The sequence below is a fragment of the Falco naumanni genome, chromosome 4 (genome assembly GCF_017639655.2).
Source record: "Falco naumanni isolate bFalNau1 chromosome 4, bFalNau1.pat, whole genome shotgun sequence".
Classification (NCBI taxonomy): Eukaryota; Metazoa; Chordata; class Aves; order Falconiformes; family Falconidae; genus Falco; species Falco naumanni.
This window is the reverse complement of record NC_054057.1, coordinates 85592446-85609722: the sequence shown is the minus strand read 5'-3', so window position 1 is coordinate 85609722 and position 17277 is coordinate 85592446. Positions and strand designations below refer to the sequence as shown.

At 48.4% G+C, this 17277-nt stretch overlaps 1 protein-coding gene across 1 annotated transcript in view; it reads left to right on the top strand.

Annotated features, from left to right (window-relative positions):
- The window catches only part of CACNA1H (calcium voltage-gated channel subunit alpha1 H), a 254734-nt gene extending 237457 nt beyond the window's left edge, over nt 1-17277 (top strand). The window contains exons 30-35 of the mRNA XM_040592883.1: nt 1774-1852; nt 3889-4010; nt 4514-4852; nt 10320-10503; nt 13594-13772; nt 14350-17277. Coding sequence (XP_040448817.1) covers nt 1774-1852; nt 3889-4010; nt 4514-4852; nt 10320-10503; nt 13594-13772; nt 14350-15516 — 2070 coding nt within the window. The 3' untranslated portion in view covers nt 15517-17277. The remainder of the gene's footprint in view (nt 1-1773; nt 1853-3888; nt 4011-4513; nt 4853-10319; nt 10504-13593; nt 13773-14349) is intronic.

Sequence of the window (17277 nt, the reverse complement as noted above, 5' to 3'; positions counted from 1 at the left end):
TATAGGCTTCTTTGAAAAAAATCCAGCACCCTCTTCTGCAGTGCTACAACATCAGGTTTTAATATACACTCAACCTAGAAAACTTTTTTCTTTCCCTTTATTTGCTCATTTGCCTCCCCAGCAGTGTATGTGTGTGCATTTGCACATATGCCTGTTTTCTTGTGTTTTCTAATTTGCAGTCAATCTGCAGAGTGCCTTCTAATGTCTTACAAACCATCAGTGGTCTAGCAGACAGGAGTTAGGGAAGCACTATTCCAGAAGACAGTACATGCAGGTGAAATAATCCAGACCAGCCATCCACATCACTGTATTATCTCTATTACTCCCTGGAGTATGGTAATAATGTTAGTGGAATTGTAAAGCTCTATGTGTAGTAGCCAGTTTAGGCGTTACAGCAATTACAGTCTCCACTGGCTGATTTGACTATTCCCATTTCTTTAATACAAAAAAAAACCCTACTTCATAAGTGATAGCTCTGTTAATTTTTATGGTAACAGGTATCATACTGATTACCTTTCTAATGAAATTAAGTTGCATGGTCAAAATACCCAATATTTATACATACATTTATACATACATATATATATATATATATAAAATAGGCTGCACTGCCTAGAGAAGAAAGCTTTCTCAGACTGAAGAGTTTGCTAGAAGATACCTTGGGGATCATGAATCTCTCAGCCTGACAGCCTGAATCACCACCTAGTTCATTTTTATGATGCTTGTGACACCATGTCTAACTGGAGAACTCAACTGCTCGATCTCCATTACAAGCCGATAGACACGAGGCATTTAAAAGTAGCAGGAAAGGTAAATGTCACCAGAGTTAGTTGCAGGTAAAATGCAGGTGGTTAGCTGGTCAGGTTACTCTGCCCTTCATGATCTTTGCCTGAATCACAAAAAAATCTGCTCTTTGAGATGGTTTAAAGGTTTAGACCCCATGTAGTGATTGACTGCAGTACATTTAAGTGTAATGCCATTGTTATTAAGAACCTTTGTTCTCCCTTTAGCATCCTTGCGCTTCTATTACATCCCCTTCAGCCACCTTGCAGCGCATGTTAATACCTAATAGTAGCACATCGCACAGTGTTTGAACTGCAAGGTGCCTGCATTTGAGTGTTTGTATATAGAATAAGGCTTTTCTTTTGAGACACCGAAAGCTAAAATTCAAGTAGTTGTTGAGAAATATCTGTAAAGTGGCAAGGCTAGGAGAGCTTTACATCTTACTGGAGCATATGTTCCTTTTCTGAAAGCCCTTCAGGCCAACGACACCTTTGAAAACCAGGCAATTCCTCTTGTGGCTTGAGACATGTCTTGTTAGTGTCACATCTTGACACCCTCAGCCTTCGTGCTCAGAGTCTCAAACCTGGCAAACAGAAGGGAAAGGCCCTTAAAACTCAAACCAGAGGAGCAGGTCACTTAAACTACCATTGCACTGAAGTGCAGTGCTAAGTGCCGCTGAGGCTACAGCTACAGGTTGGCCAAATTAGAGATGAAGGCAGCATCCGGGGTGAGTGGAAGGGTGATGGGAGAGGCACCAGCCACAGAGACTGCTTTGCACATTGAAGTATCTGCTCCTTCCCCCACATGGGAGACTTCTCTGAATCTATTAAAGCAGAACTGTGAAAGGGGACCAGAGTGATGGAAGCCAGGGGAGATGATGATCAGCCTCTGGCCACCAGTCTCTCTTTTAATTGTGTTTAAAATGTTATGGAGCAATTTAATTCATGACCTCAATTTGCCTGACCCTTGTTCTGCTTTCTCCTTGTGTAGGTAGGGAACCTTGGCCTACTTTTTATGCTCCTGTTTTTTATCTATGCTGCCCTGGGAGTGGAATTGTTTGGCAAGCTAGGTGAGTAATGTGCCTGACACAATTTATTTCATCCGGTTGATGTTTATTTGATATCTAGCTGTTTCCTTTCTTCTTTTTATCATTCCTGGGCCTTCCTTAGCTCCACAGCTCACGGTCTCAAGATTAAGGTTTTCCCTTGATCTCAGGGTCACGGATGACACATGAGGATGTAATACTGTAGAGGAACTATTTACTGTTTAAATATAATTGTCCAACATGGCTGTGTTAACAAAGATGGAAGTTTGCTCCGTAAGACAGAACATGAGTCTGCAAAGCTGGATGGTAGTCAGATTCGTGCTGGAGAGGTGCCACCATAAACATGTCCCTCCTCGGAGCTTCTACCACACTCCATTAGTTTTCTGCACTTGGCTAACATTGCTCTTCCAGCTGCCCAAGTCTTGTCTGTCCATTCATCTCAGCATCACCTTCCTCTTTCTGCATAACTCAGGAAGCATCCACTGGTTCCTGATTGTCCAGCATCATTTATTCCTCTGGCTTGAGGATACTGCAGAGTTGATCATGCATGTGTCCACGGCTAAAAAAAAAAAATATCAGGTGGAGTTAGAGAGAAAACACTATAGCGCTATCTTGCCCAGCTTAGCCAGGCCAAAGCAGTCACTGCCTTTGAACATGCTGTTCAGAGGAGATGTGTCTGCCTCCTCAATGTCTGCATCCCAATTAAGGCTTCAAGAGCATCAGAAGGGCCCTTCCTCTGCGGTGGTTTTATGGCTGTCATTAATCCCCTTTATGAGTCCGGCCCTCTGCTTGGATTACAAATGCCTGAAAGCAGAATATTTCTTTCAACCAAAGACAAATTGTTTTTCAGTCTCCAACAAATTCTGGAAAAAAATTAGTTCTGCATCCACCCTAAATGAAATACTGTGAGGTTTATATTACATATCTAGATATATAGCTATGTATTTGTTCAGCCACAAAGGTGGAAAATGTTTTATTCATAGAGGCACGTTCTGCTGCTCTGAATCCTTTTTGGGTTTCTACGCGCACACCTTGCCGATGCCAGCCCTCAGGTAACCACAGCATGTGGTCAGAGACTGGGAAAGCCCTGATCTTGTCTGGGACAAGCTGCAGGTAGTCAGCACACTGCTTCCCATCCTGATTTAACTGGGAAATACTTTCACTTCTTTTTTTCGATCACTGCAAGTCCATGTCAGCCACAAGAACCATCAGCCCTCGCTCTCCCAAGACTGGTCATTTGTAGGATTTTTTTGCTTTTGTGCTTTTCCTTCCTATTTGCCTCTGAAATAAGTACCTACTAGTGAAATGCCCTAGCAAGAGACATTGCTGCCTGTGGTAATGAATATTTAATGAGCCTGTGTTTTATGGAAAGAGGGATATCTCATATGTTCTATTTACATTCATTAGTATATTAATTCTCAGGGGGAAAATGTCAAATTGCTCCACTTTATCTCAGTGAAATATCCCTCATGGTAAATGTACCCTGTAAAAAATAATCAAGGCAAGGACATAATCAAGAGGCTAATAGACAAAGGATAATGTAGAGCAGTATTTGTTGAGACAGCCCAGCAAGTCTCCTTCTTTTCACCTCCTTTTTGATCTCTTTGTGTGGGCTCTGCTTGTTGGGGTAAAGTCAAGAGAATCACAAAAATGCTGGTGGAAGAGGCTTCTGGAGGCCCCCACCCAGCCTCCTCCCACTCGATGCTCCATCACTAACTCAGAGTAGCTGCGGCTTTGTCTAGGCAAATCTTGAAAACTTTGAACAACAGAGCTCCCCTGCCCCTCAGGTGGCCTGTCCCAGGGCCATTGGGCCCTCCAGATGAAAATGTTTCTCCTAATGTCCCGCTTGGACCCCCAAAGCCACAGTGTCTTTCTGTCCCTTATATCATCTGCCTCCAATGAGAAGCTGCAGGCCACCATGAGATCACCAGTGATCAGCCCTCCCTGAGGCCATGTATCAGTGTGACATAGCTCAGGGTCTCACCACCAGGTCTGGGGGGCTGCTCTGAACAAAGGTAAACGTGGCTTTATTGACATGCTTCTGCCTTTCTCTCCTGCAGACTGCAGTGAAGAAAACCCTTGCGAAGGTCTGAGCCGGCATGCAACTTTCACCAACTTTGGCATGGCCTTTCTCACCCTTTTCAGGGTGTCAACAGGGGACAACTGGAATGGTATCATGAAGGTGTGTGCAATCTCTGTCTGGGTACTTTCTTCTCTCTGTAGATATACAGATACAACTTTCAAACAAATTTAGGCAACTCTTGTGTGAAAACAAAAAAGGTTTCCCTTTAAAACATCAAAGTTAAACTTTCCCATTTAAAAGCCAAATGTATTTTCAAGTGATAATTTGTCCTAAGTCTCACCCGACCTGAAACTTCATTCTTTTTAATGTATATATAATACGTTGTGAAAATTATGCCTGTTCTTGTGGCTGAGAGGAGTAACCATGTAGTCTGTGTCCTGTGCCTTTGGGATGTAACAGGATCCTCCTCTTCACAGATGATGGGATGCATGGTGTCCGTATTTTTTTCTACTCATTTCAGTTGTGCCTACAAGCTGTTGTGTCCAGGATATGTTAGTGGATGCTTTTCAGCCCTTGGCAGATTATCTTTGATGTTTCTGTATTTGGAGCCCAAGTAGAACCCCTGACCTTATAAATCCCTTACTTCTCCCATTCTGTTGCAGGACACTCTCCGGGAATGCACTCGGGAAGACAAGCACTGCCTCAGTTACCTGCCTGTTATCTCTCCTGTCTACTTCGTCACCTTCGTCCTCATTGCACAGTTTGTCCTAGTCAACGTGGTGGTGGCAGTGCTGATGAAGCACTTGGAGGAAAGCAACAAGGAAGCCAAGGAGGATGCTGAGATGGATGCTGAGATTGAGTTGGAGATGTCCAGAGGAGCAACCACCTCAGCCACCAGTGGGAGCCGAGGAGGTGCAGTGGCCCCGGAGAGCAGACCACCCTACAGAAGTCAGGAGACCATGAAGTCAGAGTCAGCCGTGCAGATAAAGCACCAAGCCCTGGTAACAGTTCACACAAAGCATCTGCTTTTCTTGTGCTTGGGGTAGGCAGGGGATGGTTCTCACCAGTCACTGCTGTCTGATCATCAGGCAGTCAGATCCTGAGTGACACAGAGCCAAAGAGGCAGGAGACGAGGCAGTGTGGGAGGAAGGCAGCTTTCCTGGGTCCCCCTACGGCAGAGATGTCACCACCACCTCCGCATCTTGAGTCATCTCAGGAGGGCTCCCTGAGGTGCAAGGCTGCTTGAAATGCATTCGCCAGGGCTGATGCTGTCCTGACCATTGTTCTGGGGGAGGGCAGGAAGTCCATCTCTTGCCATTTCCAGTTCATTCAAAGGTCATGAATTTTAAATTAAAAACCGTAATAGCCACAGTCCCTGTCCTGCTCTCCCAGCCAACACATGGGTCCTTGTCATTTTAGCATGGGCAGCAGCACCGGCGAGCAATCTCATAAAGCCGGTAATGATGGCACTGTCAACCCTGACACATACTGCAAAGGATGGCATAATTCCCTTCACACAGGTGCAGATGCACTGCTCAGGTTCTTTTTAATCCCACTTTGGGATTTCCAGAGGACCCTCAAGCAAACGGTGATGTGCAGCTCAGGAGGGTATGTCTGGCGCTGGTGTAAGCATGCAGCTTCCCACTGGCTCATGCTCTGCTTAGGGCACGGCTGACACGGACCCTGGGGATTCTCAGAGCCCCTCAGCAAGAAACTGGAGGTTCCTGGGTTGATTTTCTAAACACTGCCTGGTCTCTGGTGTCTATTAGTTCTGTAGAGAAATAGGGCAATCAGAAGTCAGGGGGGAAGAAGGGGTGTGAGATAATTGTCTCATTCCATGTCAGCAGCATACGATTCAGAGTGAATATGAAATTGCTTTGTCACCATGATTGCAAATAAATCTACCACAAAATCAATGGGGGATTCGAGACTAAATTACATTAAATTAGATTTTTGTAGAATCTATCAGACGCTATTAAGTAAAAAGAAATTTAGTTACACGGCAATGGGGAATTCACTATTTGAATGTAGTTCCTAACAGACGTTTCTGCAGGAAAATGCACCATAAACACCCAGGTTGCTTTTCTTATTGTGTGAAGGGAGGGCACATCCTTTCACGTAGGCTGTGTTTGCAAACTGAGTTAATTTCCATTGGGTTTTTCTCATCTTTCATTACCTCCGAGCCCATCAGGAGCTGTGTAGAGTCTCCTCTTGGCCCTAGAAACTGCAGGGTGAGAGGTGATGCACCCCAGAGCGAGAACAGCCTGAGCAGGGAGCTGGCCACAGATTTCCCCCTGCAGATGAGGTTGTTCAAATGCAGGTGAAGATTTGCAAGCCACAGCTCCCCCAGCCCTGCACAGCACAGAGGCACGGCGGGGGGGGGGGGGGGGGGGGGGGGGGGAGGGTCTGGGTTGAGGCAATGCCCTCACTCACCCCTCAGACACCCAGGCTGTTCCAGGCAGGCATGGGTGGCTGGCAGCTCGGTCCTGTGCTCCCTGCTAGCTGCATTGAGGATGTTAAATACATAGGGCCCTGTATGACTAATCCTGCTACTTATGGTGGCATGGACACCCTGGAAGGTGTTGCAATATCTGCTACATTTTCTTGCCATTTATGACAATTTTGGCAGTCCACATTTTGGCAGCCCATTTGCTTTGCTTTTCCTTCCTCCTCTGGATGAATGGAGCAACTAGGAAATGCCACAGGGCAAACGTGTTTGAGTGTTAAGACCCAGCCTTGCTCTGCTACTGATGCTTTTTATCTCCCCAATTTGAAGGAGGCGCTGAGCTGTGAGAATGTGTCTTTAGCCATCCCAGACTCAGACATGCTGGAGGGGGCAGAGACTCCTATCATGGAAATCCCGTCCTTCTGCTCTGTTTCCCAACATGTCCTGACACCTTCCCACAAAAACCCAGGCCACAAGGCTGAGGTGAATGACATCGTGCTGTTGTTTCTGCATTGTGGCATTGTGTTTTGGTGCTGTGCAACTAGTGATGGTGTCTGAATTGTCCTAAACCTGTCGCTTCACAGCCACAACAGTTGTTTCCATCCTCTGTCCTGTAAGAACTTGTTTATGATACAGTATTGAGGAAACAAAGGCCTAAGCAGATCAATACAATTAGGATCAAATTACAATTAGGATCAAAATACAGATCAATTAGGCTTTCAGCTAGCACCAGAGCTGTGGATTCAGGAGATGCTCTGGGGACATCACCCAGCAGACCAGAAGGGCTGTAGCCGCCTCTGCTCCATCCCTCCCAATCGCACCACAAACTGGTGCCCAGCTCGCATTGCATAAGGATATTGCAGAGTCTGCCCCGCTGCAGCACAGTACCCTCCTTGGGGTGAATGAGCTCCAGATGTGGACACGGTGGGCGTGAGAAACATGCAAGCCTCGGTCCGTGATGAAGATGCACATTGACTGTGATGGAGAGCACATTTGCTGTCATCAGAGAACTTGCAGGGGCCACCCAGAATTAATCTGCTTTAGGCTTGGGCCATCTTCCCCTTTATTACCTGACCTCTGTCATGACTATCAAGGCATCTTCTAGTGGCAGGTATCTCACAGCGTCTCCAAGCAAATTCTGGGCTCAGATTAAGGTCTTGATGACCATGTGGTTTTCCTTGTGCAAGATGAGTGATATGAAGGTATAATCCTCAAGGAAGTCCACAGCTCTGCAGGGTGCCCGTTAACTTGGCCACCTGGAAGCTGCAGAGGCTCAGAGGGAGATCGCAGGGAAGGCATCTTTCAGGGACAGGCAAAATTTCCGACTTTGTAAATACAACTGCAAGGGGTCCTGGGTTTCTGCTGGCAGAGCTGAGAGCTTGTTACCTCTACAGGGACCAACAGCATGACCCTGGCTGCCACCAGAGCTGGCCTGTGCCGGGGTGCCAGCATCAGCAGGCACAGGCAGGGAGTTACACCTGCCCTTGTTCTGACCCTCTGCCTTCCCCACCGCAGAGGCTGCGAGAAATGGCTAAGCTCGCTCACAGTGCTGAAGACACACATCTTCAGAAAGGGATCAGGAGGAGTCCTTCATCTGGGAATTTTGCCCATGGCTTGTTTGTAGGCTGTTGGCTCCAGGCCTCTGAGAAGTTACAGTGTTCCCTCTTCCACAGCATCCTGCCAGTCACCTTTGCTTACAGAGGATCTTCTGGCTGTTTAATCACCCAGGAAGGGTCATGTCCTGTGGAGGTATTTGCAGGATTATTTCTTCTTGAGCTCCCTCTGCACCAGAGCAAAATCAGAGCTTGAACAGACTATTGATTCCCAGACACAAGAGGAAGGAGTTACGCTCAATCGATTAAAGGTGCTCAACTGAGCCTCTGAGCTGCCTCACCAAGACTGTCGGCAGTCAGTTTGTTGCCTTTCTACTTGGCCTGAGAGGGGTCCCATGGTGAGCAGGGTCCCACCTTGCACATCTCTACCACATGCCTGGGACCCTCCCAAGCCCCCAGGGTGCCTGCAGGCAGGGTTCACCATGTGCAGTCCCAGCAGCACTGGTCCAGGTTGGGCTTTCATGGATTTTGAAGGAGCCACATTGATTTCCAGGGCATGGGATCAGGCTCCCAAGTGAGTGAGGTGTTTCCCATTAAAGAGGAGGAGCAGCAGTGGCATTGGTGGGGTGTCTCCAAACCTTCCTAGCTGTTGAGAGCAGCTCACCAGGTGTGAGCCAACGAGCTTCCTGGCCATGTTTCATATTTCAAATACTTATTGCAGTAGCTTTGAAGCCATTTGAAATGTGCCCACATCCCTAACTCTACTGGATCTCAATAGCTGAAACCTTAAACATTGCAGTTGTTAATGTCAAGAAGGGATTTCTGTTCATTTGTGCCAGCCAGACACAAGCAATGCAAGACGCTGTAAAGATGAACTGTTACTAGACACTGTGATCGTTCTGTTAGCCTACTGAGCAAGTGGAGCAAGACCTTTTCTCTCTGTGTGGCACCCGGGTGTTAACAATTGCCCACCTGCCTTCAGCTCAGGTGTTGTGATGCTGATAGAGCTTATTAGTTGTAATGGCCAGAGGCCAACTGGCACAGCCACCCTGCTGGTGCATTAATATATCAGACGAGAGACCTGGGTTGCACCTGGAGGGCTGCTGGGCAAGGCAGCAGGCAGCGCTGGACGCCAAATACCTGCAAATAACCGCTGCTGATCCCCCCACCATCTTCTCAGCCAAGCTCAACAGGGTAAAAGCATCAAGCAATTTGTCTCAGGATGTGTCTTTTTAGAGATCTGAGGAAATAAAGAGCCAGAACTACATGGAAAAAACAGATTTAACCAGATCCTTGGTGACCTCCAAACTATCCAGTGAGGGATCTCCGGCTCAGATTTTGCTAGCAGAGAGGGAAAAAAGCCCAGCAGAGCAAAGCAAAATACATTTAATTTAAGACATGCAGCTGGGAAAATGTTTTCAATCAGTCACTGGAAGGCTGACGTTAAAGGAAAACCAGAGCGATTAGTCGTACTTTAGATAACATGGTAAATTGTGAGGGGAATGTGTCTGGGAGCAAAACCTCGGGGCCAGGAGCCAGGCTGCAGGTCCTGTTCCAAGGGCTCCCCGTCCCCCAACACTTGGCCAAGTCATGGCACTGCCTCTCACAGCTGCTCCGTCAGCACCACAGAGACATTGTTTGAGCCCCTAAAGCTTCCTAAGACGCCAGGATAAATCTGCTGTGAGGTGCCTGAAGTGACAAGGGCCTCGGAGAAGCAGTGAGAGGTCAAGTTTAAGGTTGATGTGCTCTGTCCAGATATTTCTAACCAGTCCCATTTCACAGTGAGAGCAAACACAGAGAAATCCCTTTTCAGCCCCCGAACAGCACCACATTCGCGCTGCCATGGTGTCGCCTTCTGCCCTCTGCCGTGGGGCTGTCTTCTTCTGGGCTCAGTGGTGCCCAAAATGCTCCCCGTTGTAGGAGAGAGGCAGCAGGGTTTGCAGTGGTGTTAATGTCCATGTTTAAATGTCTGCCTGTATGTGTGTTTTGGGGAGATAAAACAGGAATTTCCAGAAACACTTGGTACCCCTGGTCAGTGTGGCCGAGGACTGGCCAGTTTTGCCCATCTGTCCCAGGGTAGCTTTGAGGAGACGGGCATCCCCACCCAGGCCAGGCTGAAAGCATCCCTGGGAAAATCCGAGCGGAATGGTGTGAGGAATGCTGGTTTTCTCATGTGTTTAGAGGGTGGGCCCCATTTTCCTGGACCTTACTTTTTCTCTGCAGTGTCCAAGAATTGGCTTAGTGGTGGGTCATTGATGCCTCATTTTACTCCAGCCACAACTCGAGCTCTACTCAGCTAGCACAGCACAGCTCTGGTATCCCGTTGCAGTCACCAGGGCTGCAGACTCTGTAAGATGCCAAGAGGAACATCTGCATACAGTTTTAAAAGAAAAAGCAGATGAGGAGATCGCTGTAAATTCACCACTGAGATGCTGAATGACCCCATCTCCCTGTCTCCTTGCTTTGCAGGGCAGCGCAGCCTCTCTGAGGCCCCAGGACTCTCAAAACCTGCTGACAGTCCGCAAGATCTCTGTTTCCCGCATGCACTCCTTGCCCAACGACAGCTACATGTTCCGGCCTGTGATGCCAGCGAAAGCCCCTTTTCCCCTCCACAAGGTGGAGATGGAAACGTATCCCTGCAAATCCCAAAGAGGTACTGCTCATGGAGTTTTCCCTTCCTTCTCCTAGCTGAAACCATGAGGTGGCAGGTACGCGTGGTGGTTAGATGGGGAGTAAGCAACCCGTGCCAAACACAGGCTGAACCAGGGCTTGCTTCGATTCGGTACTGTCAGCACGACTGCAGTTTCCCACACGCTGCCCAGTTGTGTGTTTTCATCACATCACTGCTTTTTTTCAGCAGAAAAAGCTGGGGGGTCAGGTGTTTGACTGGGGAGAAGTGGGGTTCCTGAGCCATGGAGGGTAGAGGACAGGCTGTTATCTGAGGAAAAGGGTACAAGCTGAAGTAAGCGATCAGCCCTGACATCATAACTATGAACCAATAAAATCAGCATGAATCTGGGCCAGAGTCGGTATTACTTTCTGACAGAGCTCCTTTACAGCTATTGTTTCAGGCAGTCTTCAGTCTCAGAGCGGTATCTTTTTAGCACGGTACTTTGAGTTCAAAGATGCAGGAGTTTCTTTGGGAGCATAAAGATTAGCAACCACTTTCCAGTGCCCCCCTAGCCTGACCTTATAATGAATCTTTGCAGAGACCCCGCAGTCAGGGAATCACAAGCTACACAGAGCCTGTGAGTATACATTTACCCGACTGCATCCAAATACATTTCCCCTAAAATGCCTTTCTAGCACCTCCACCTCTTTTGTTGTGTGCATTGGCTTGAAGGGGAAATCAATAAGAAAGAATCTGCCTCCCTAAAAGCACATGTGCTTCTTGAGCAGAAGAACTTACCAGCCTGGTTTCCTTTGATGCAACGTTGTTTGAAATGTAAGAACTGCTTGGACAGATGAGTAGTGGGTTTGCAAACCCTGGTGGGACTGGCAAGATCTGCTCTGATTTCCTTGGATGAAGTAACTCTGTATTTGTTCAAACTCTCTGGACACCAGTTAACGTTCTCTGCTCAGTATTTATTATTATTTCACCTGCAAATTCTTTGCTAAGCAAAGAAAACAGAGGTTGGGTTTCATGGCCGGACTACTGGGGATGGTTTTCATCTCTGTAGTGGGTGTAAATCAGGATTTATACCAGTATAAAACTGCTGTGATGTTGGCAGGGGTGGGTAGAACTGATGAAGAACTTTCTCATGTTTCCCAAATTTCTCCCCAAGAGCACCTGAGTGATGGATACGTCAGGGGCTTGCTTTTTCCCTGGTCTGGGACATGCACCCAACCAGTGTCACCAGAGCTGTGCTACTCCTGAGCTGACCAAACTGCGATTTAAGTCACAGTCCCATAAGTTATGTGCAAGTAAAACTGATCACGTAGAGACTCACATTAGCATCTGTGTTTCACCGACTTCTCAGCGTCAGTTAAGGACGTCTGGTCTTCTCCCGGTACTTCGGTGACAACACAGTGAAAATACTGTGAGATGACCAGATACTGTGTTGTTTTGGTCTTAGATGCTTCCTGATTTACTAGAAAAACAGGAGAAAAAATATACAAATCCAGAGATATTCAGTGTTCCCGAGTATGCAGTTTAGAGGGGTTTTTGGTTTCCTATATGAGAACTAGATGGAAAGTTTCCAACAAAAGGGAATTCCAGCTAAGGACAGGGAGGAGAGCATAGGGTTTTGATTTTATGACCATGTTTGTGACAGATTTTATGACAAAGTTTTTCTACATCATAAAAAACATTTTGTAAAGCCTGGATTAGCACATGAACAGCACAGACTCACTCTGAAATTCTGGCTGTAGGAGAGCCCAAAAAAGAACTAGGGAGAAGTAGGGTGGGGTGGGAGTGGGAAGCTTGCTACACAGCTCTTTCTGTGGTGTTCTGGAGAAAAGCTCCAAAAGAAAAATGATTAAACACTAACTTTTCTTTCTTCCCAACAACAAATCTCTTTCTGAAATGCAACTGCAATCTGTCTGGATGGCTTTTGTCATAGGTTCAAGTTCCCTGACCTCTGGGCGAGATCTCTTGAAGTGATGGATAGCTGTGTTTTTAACATGGAGCAGCAATGTAGAAACAGACGTTGGGTTTCAAGCTAATGAGGACAATAAATCCTGCAGCCAAAAAAATAAAAAAGCAAACGATCTTTCAAACAACACAGAACTGCAGTAAAGCAGCACCACAAAGGGACTGGGGAGGAGGGATTGCCTTTAGACTTAGCCAGGGGACCGGGAGCCTTCAGGAGGAGAGCGATTCCTGCCTGATACATGAGCTCAGGGACTGTCAAAGCACTCGTAGCGGTCTCCATGCTGCTGATCAGACCCCATTCAGCCAACGTCTGCCTCGTGGACAGGCAGTGCTGGTGGTGTTTGGGCTGTAGTGAACAGGAAAACTGCCCTGGTCATGCCAGCAGTGTCCGTACACCGTGGTGTCGGTACAGCAGGGTGCCCACTGGCCGTACAAGGAGGTAGGTTTGACTTTGAAGTCGAGCTCCGGAGCCTCCCAGGGAGCTAAGCAGCGCTGCTCTTGCCTCCGTTTGGTGGAGCAGCGCAAGGTTGCAAGCCCTTCACTGGCAGCACTGCAGAAACGAACCCAGGTGTCCTGACTCAGGCGATCCAGCACAGCCACCAGACTTAAGTCCCTGATCCGTGTTCTCCAAACAGGCAACATCCTTTTACAAATCCTCCCAACGCGATGTTACAGGAAGGTGGCAATGGCAGGGTTTCAAATGCAACCCCACCTCCTGCCCTTCATTTGCTGCCACGTGGTCCTGGTGGTCACCATCCACCCTGAGTGTTACAGCGGCTGCAGGAGGAGGTTCCTGTCACCTGAAACAGAAAATAGAGGTTATGAGCATAAAGTTTGTAACAGTCGATATCCTGGAGCAGGCAGAGCCAGATGCAACACTGCTGAGTTGCAGAGACTTCATCTGCAACCTCCTTGCCATCCCTGAGGAGATATGGCCTGGTATTCAGAGCAGGAGACAGGACAAGGGACACCTGGTTTTTAATCCTGGCACTGCCCAAGGCTTATGCTGAGGCTTGGGATTTCCACCAGACTAGACAAGCATTTCCTTTCTCCTCCTGTGTTTGCTGCCTCCTGGAGCCTGTGGGCACCCTCAGACCTCCACAGCCCCCCGCCAGCGGTGGTGCTGACCGCTCTCTCTCTGTTTCCCAGGATCCATCACCTCCATCCGCTCCCAGCCTGTGGGAACGTGTTCCTCTCTGAGAGTCCCGACGGAGTCCCTCCAGCTGGCAGTCCGTTCCCCCAACCATGAAGGCCGCCATCGCTGGAAGATCCTTCCCCCACACGTCACACCTCGATCTCCTACTCTTGACAAGCTGCTGTGCAGACAGGTGAGCAGCCAAGAGCCTGCAGAGGTGAACTCGTCTGGTCACCTGGGCCTTTCCCTTCTTTCCCAGTCCCCTCTTGGGTTTCTTTTCTTGGAGCTTTAGAACAAAAATTTTAACACACTCCAGTCTCAGCAAGTGACACACAGGGGAAAGCCCTTTTTACCTACTTTCGTCTTTGTGGATGTGCTATTCTATGAAAGCCTAGCTAAAGCATAGAGAGAAGGCACCCAATTCAGTTTTTCCGGTGCTGTGGGAAGCCTGCAGCCAGCACTGCACTGTGTCACTTCAGGCAGGTTACACTGACTCAAGAGGTGGTGCTAGAGCAAGAGCAAGATGGTGCAGAAAGAGCCGGCAGGTACAACCCCTGTACACGTAGCTCTGGGTCTGCTGGCCGGCAAAGCCTCGTGCACGGGAGGAGGGTTTGCCAGCAGCTGGCACGATGGAGCAGGGATGGGGTAGGTGCAGGGTGCGTTAGACCCACCAACCATTCTGCCACGTGCCATGTTTCATCGCTGGAAGTGCCGCTGGCCCAGCAGATCCCCAGGCTCTCACCCTCTCTCTCTCTCTCCTCACCTTCCAGGAGGCCGTTCAAACAGACTCTGTGGATGGGCAGGCTCTGGACTGCAAGGACAGCTTGAAAGCAGAGCCTGGAGAGATGTTACCATCAGCAAAGCAGCCCCAGAGCACCTTCACCACCAGCCCACTCCATCCCACAGCTGCCTCCCCTCCATGCTCCCCCCCATCCTCCCCACATCGGCACCCCAGCACACTCACACGGAAGCACAGCTGCGGCCAGCACAGCATCCCCAGCCAGCCGGCCAGCCCCAGCAGCAGCCCTCCCAGCCCTGAGGGCTGCCTCTTCGAGTCCTCTGACCTGGCTGACGAGGAGGTTTGCCACATCAACAGCTCGGCCAAAGACTGGGGAGGGGAGCACTCAGACACTGGGAGCCGCTCGACTTCGCCGTTCATCTCCCCGGCCCCATCGCCAGTGTCCCTCAAGAACTGCAGCACAACCAGCCTCTCTGGGGGCATCACCAAGGAGAAGGACTTGAAGAAGTTTTACAGCGTCGATACGAAGGGCTTCCTCAACAAGCCCAGCTGGGCAGATGACCAAAGGCGACACTCCATCGAGATCTGCCCCTCCATGAGCGATGGGGACTGTAGCTTTGAGGACCCTGCTGAGGAAAAGCAGCGGTCCCCTGCCCACATCCAGACGGAGTCCGAGTACATCCACGGAGCCCGGAGGAAGAAGAAGATGAGCCCGCCCTGCATTTCTATAGATCCTCCCATGGAGGACGACAGCGGGGCGGCCTCGCGCACCAAACCCTCTGAGAACAGCATGCTGCGGCGAAGGACCCCGTCCTGCGAGTTCCCGGCTTACAGAGAGTCCCTGGAGCTCATGGAGAGCCAGCCCGGGGAGCCGGCCTCCAAAGCGGAGCGCCGGGGCCAGCCGCCGTGCCGCGGGGAGCACCTGGCCATCCCCAAGTTCTCATTCGAGCAGTTGGACGGCAGCTCCTTGAGCAGCCTCTCGGATCTCCTGGACAGCGGCCAGTCCACGCCGGCCTCCGTGGACTCCCGGCCGGACCCCGCCGCCTCCGAACTGAAAAAGCCGGATCACTTAAAAACTCAGTGGAGCAACACCGAGAAAAGCAAAGAGCTCCTGGGCATGGCCAAGAGCCCCCTCCAGAAGCAGGACTTGGTCCCTGTGACTGTTGCGACAGAAGAAGACATAGATGACCCAGTATAGCTTTCTGGGAGGGGGGAGCGGGGGGGGTCTCAAGGGCTTGACACCAATGTAGGTTTCCAAACCGAAGGGACCGAGTGGCCACGCATACGTGGGTGGCTGCTCTCGGTTTTTTTCCTTTCTCGCAGCCACTTGTTCTTAAGCGCTGTGGATGTTTGCAAAAAAAAACCACACACACACACACACAAAAAAAAAAACAACAACAAAAAACAACACCACACAACGAAAAGAAAAGAAAAAAAAACAATTAAAAAGAAAAAGAAACTAAACAAACGGCTGGACGAAACGCTGACGGGTTTCGGGGTGGGGGGAGCAGATTTGCAAAGCGGTTCAGGGGTTTCTTTTCTAAAGGGACCTTCCCTTTAGAATCGGTGGAGCCGATTCAGGGGGTGGCTTCGTTCCTCCCACCCCGCTCCGTGGCCTCAATCACATTGATTCAGGTTCGAGGTGGCGGCGGCTGGGATTTGGGGGATTCTCTTTGGGTTTTGTTGTTTTGTTGGTTTTGTTTTTTTAAAGATGCTCAACTTTTAACAAGGCACCTTTTAGAGATGTCACATTACACGGGAGTGCCCAGGAAATGGGAGCTGTACATTGTCTGTATATCAGCAGTTATATAAATAGAAATAATGTATTTGTGAGATACAAAACAAGGAAAAAAGACAAAAAAAAATATACCCACAAAAACTCTCTCTTCATAATGCACATATTTTTATAGAGAAACGATACTGGTTTTTGCATTACATGTGACTCCGCAACTGGGTGGTGTTTCCTTGGGTTTTATGTGGAACTAATTATTACGGCCATTCATTTTCCAAATGTTTCTCTTCTTTCTTTGCTTTCATTTTTTTCCTCTTCTTCCCTCCACCATCATCCCACCAGCTTCTTTTCACAGTTGATGCTTTCAATGTCTGATTTTTCTTTTGTACTTTAGAGGTTTTCCTAACTACAGAAAAAAAAACCAAATCACTACTGAATTGTAGCCAGTGCAATAATAAGTTATTCATTCTTCTTGTCTGTACAGCTGTCCTGTTGCTTTTTTCTTCATTTTTTTAACTGAAATTCAGGTTACATGTCGCAATAATCTGAAATAACATGCACAAACATGGTTTCTTGTGTTACAAAGAAAAAAAAAGACCAAAAAAAGGAAAAAAGTTAAATTTACAGAGAGATTAAAAAAACAAATAAATAGTAAATTATTTAAGAAATGTATTTTGTTTACTGCAGTTCAAAGTAAATTATTGATACAGTATGTAAAGGTATGAAGAGCTGTCTTAGGTGATGTTCTTTGTGAGCATTTCAACTAACGATTTGTCCTCCTCATAGCAGAACGCCCTCGGAGCCTCGGCGGTAGCCGTATCCTTCCCATTTGCGCTTTTTCTGTCGGTCTTCCCCCTGCACCCCCTGCACCCACACACAGACGCGTTCGCCTCCCAAGGCCCTTCGGTGCCAGCTCCAGCTGAGAAGCCTCTAGAGGAATTCAGGTCACCTGTTAACTCCACCTTTTTTTTTATTATTATTTTTTATTTTCAGTTTTGGGGTTGATATTTCAGTTTTTTTAGCCTCCAGTCCCTGCTCCCTCCCCACCCCTCATCCAGACCCTCTCACCGTGGGACAGCTTTGCCGTGGAAAGCTGATGTTAAATAAGAGCAGCAGCAAGGCCGCGCCATCAGCCTGAGCATCGGGCAGCGGCCACAAAAAGACGTACAGGGGAAAAAAAACCAACCCAATCGTTTTTGTTTGGTTCGTTCCATGCCGCCTCATATT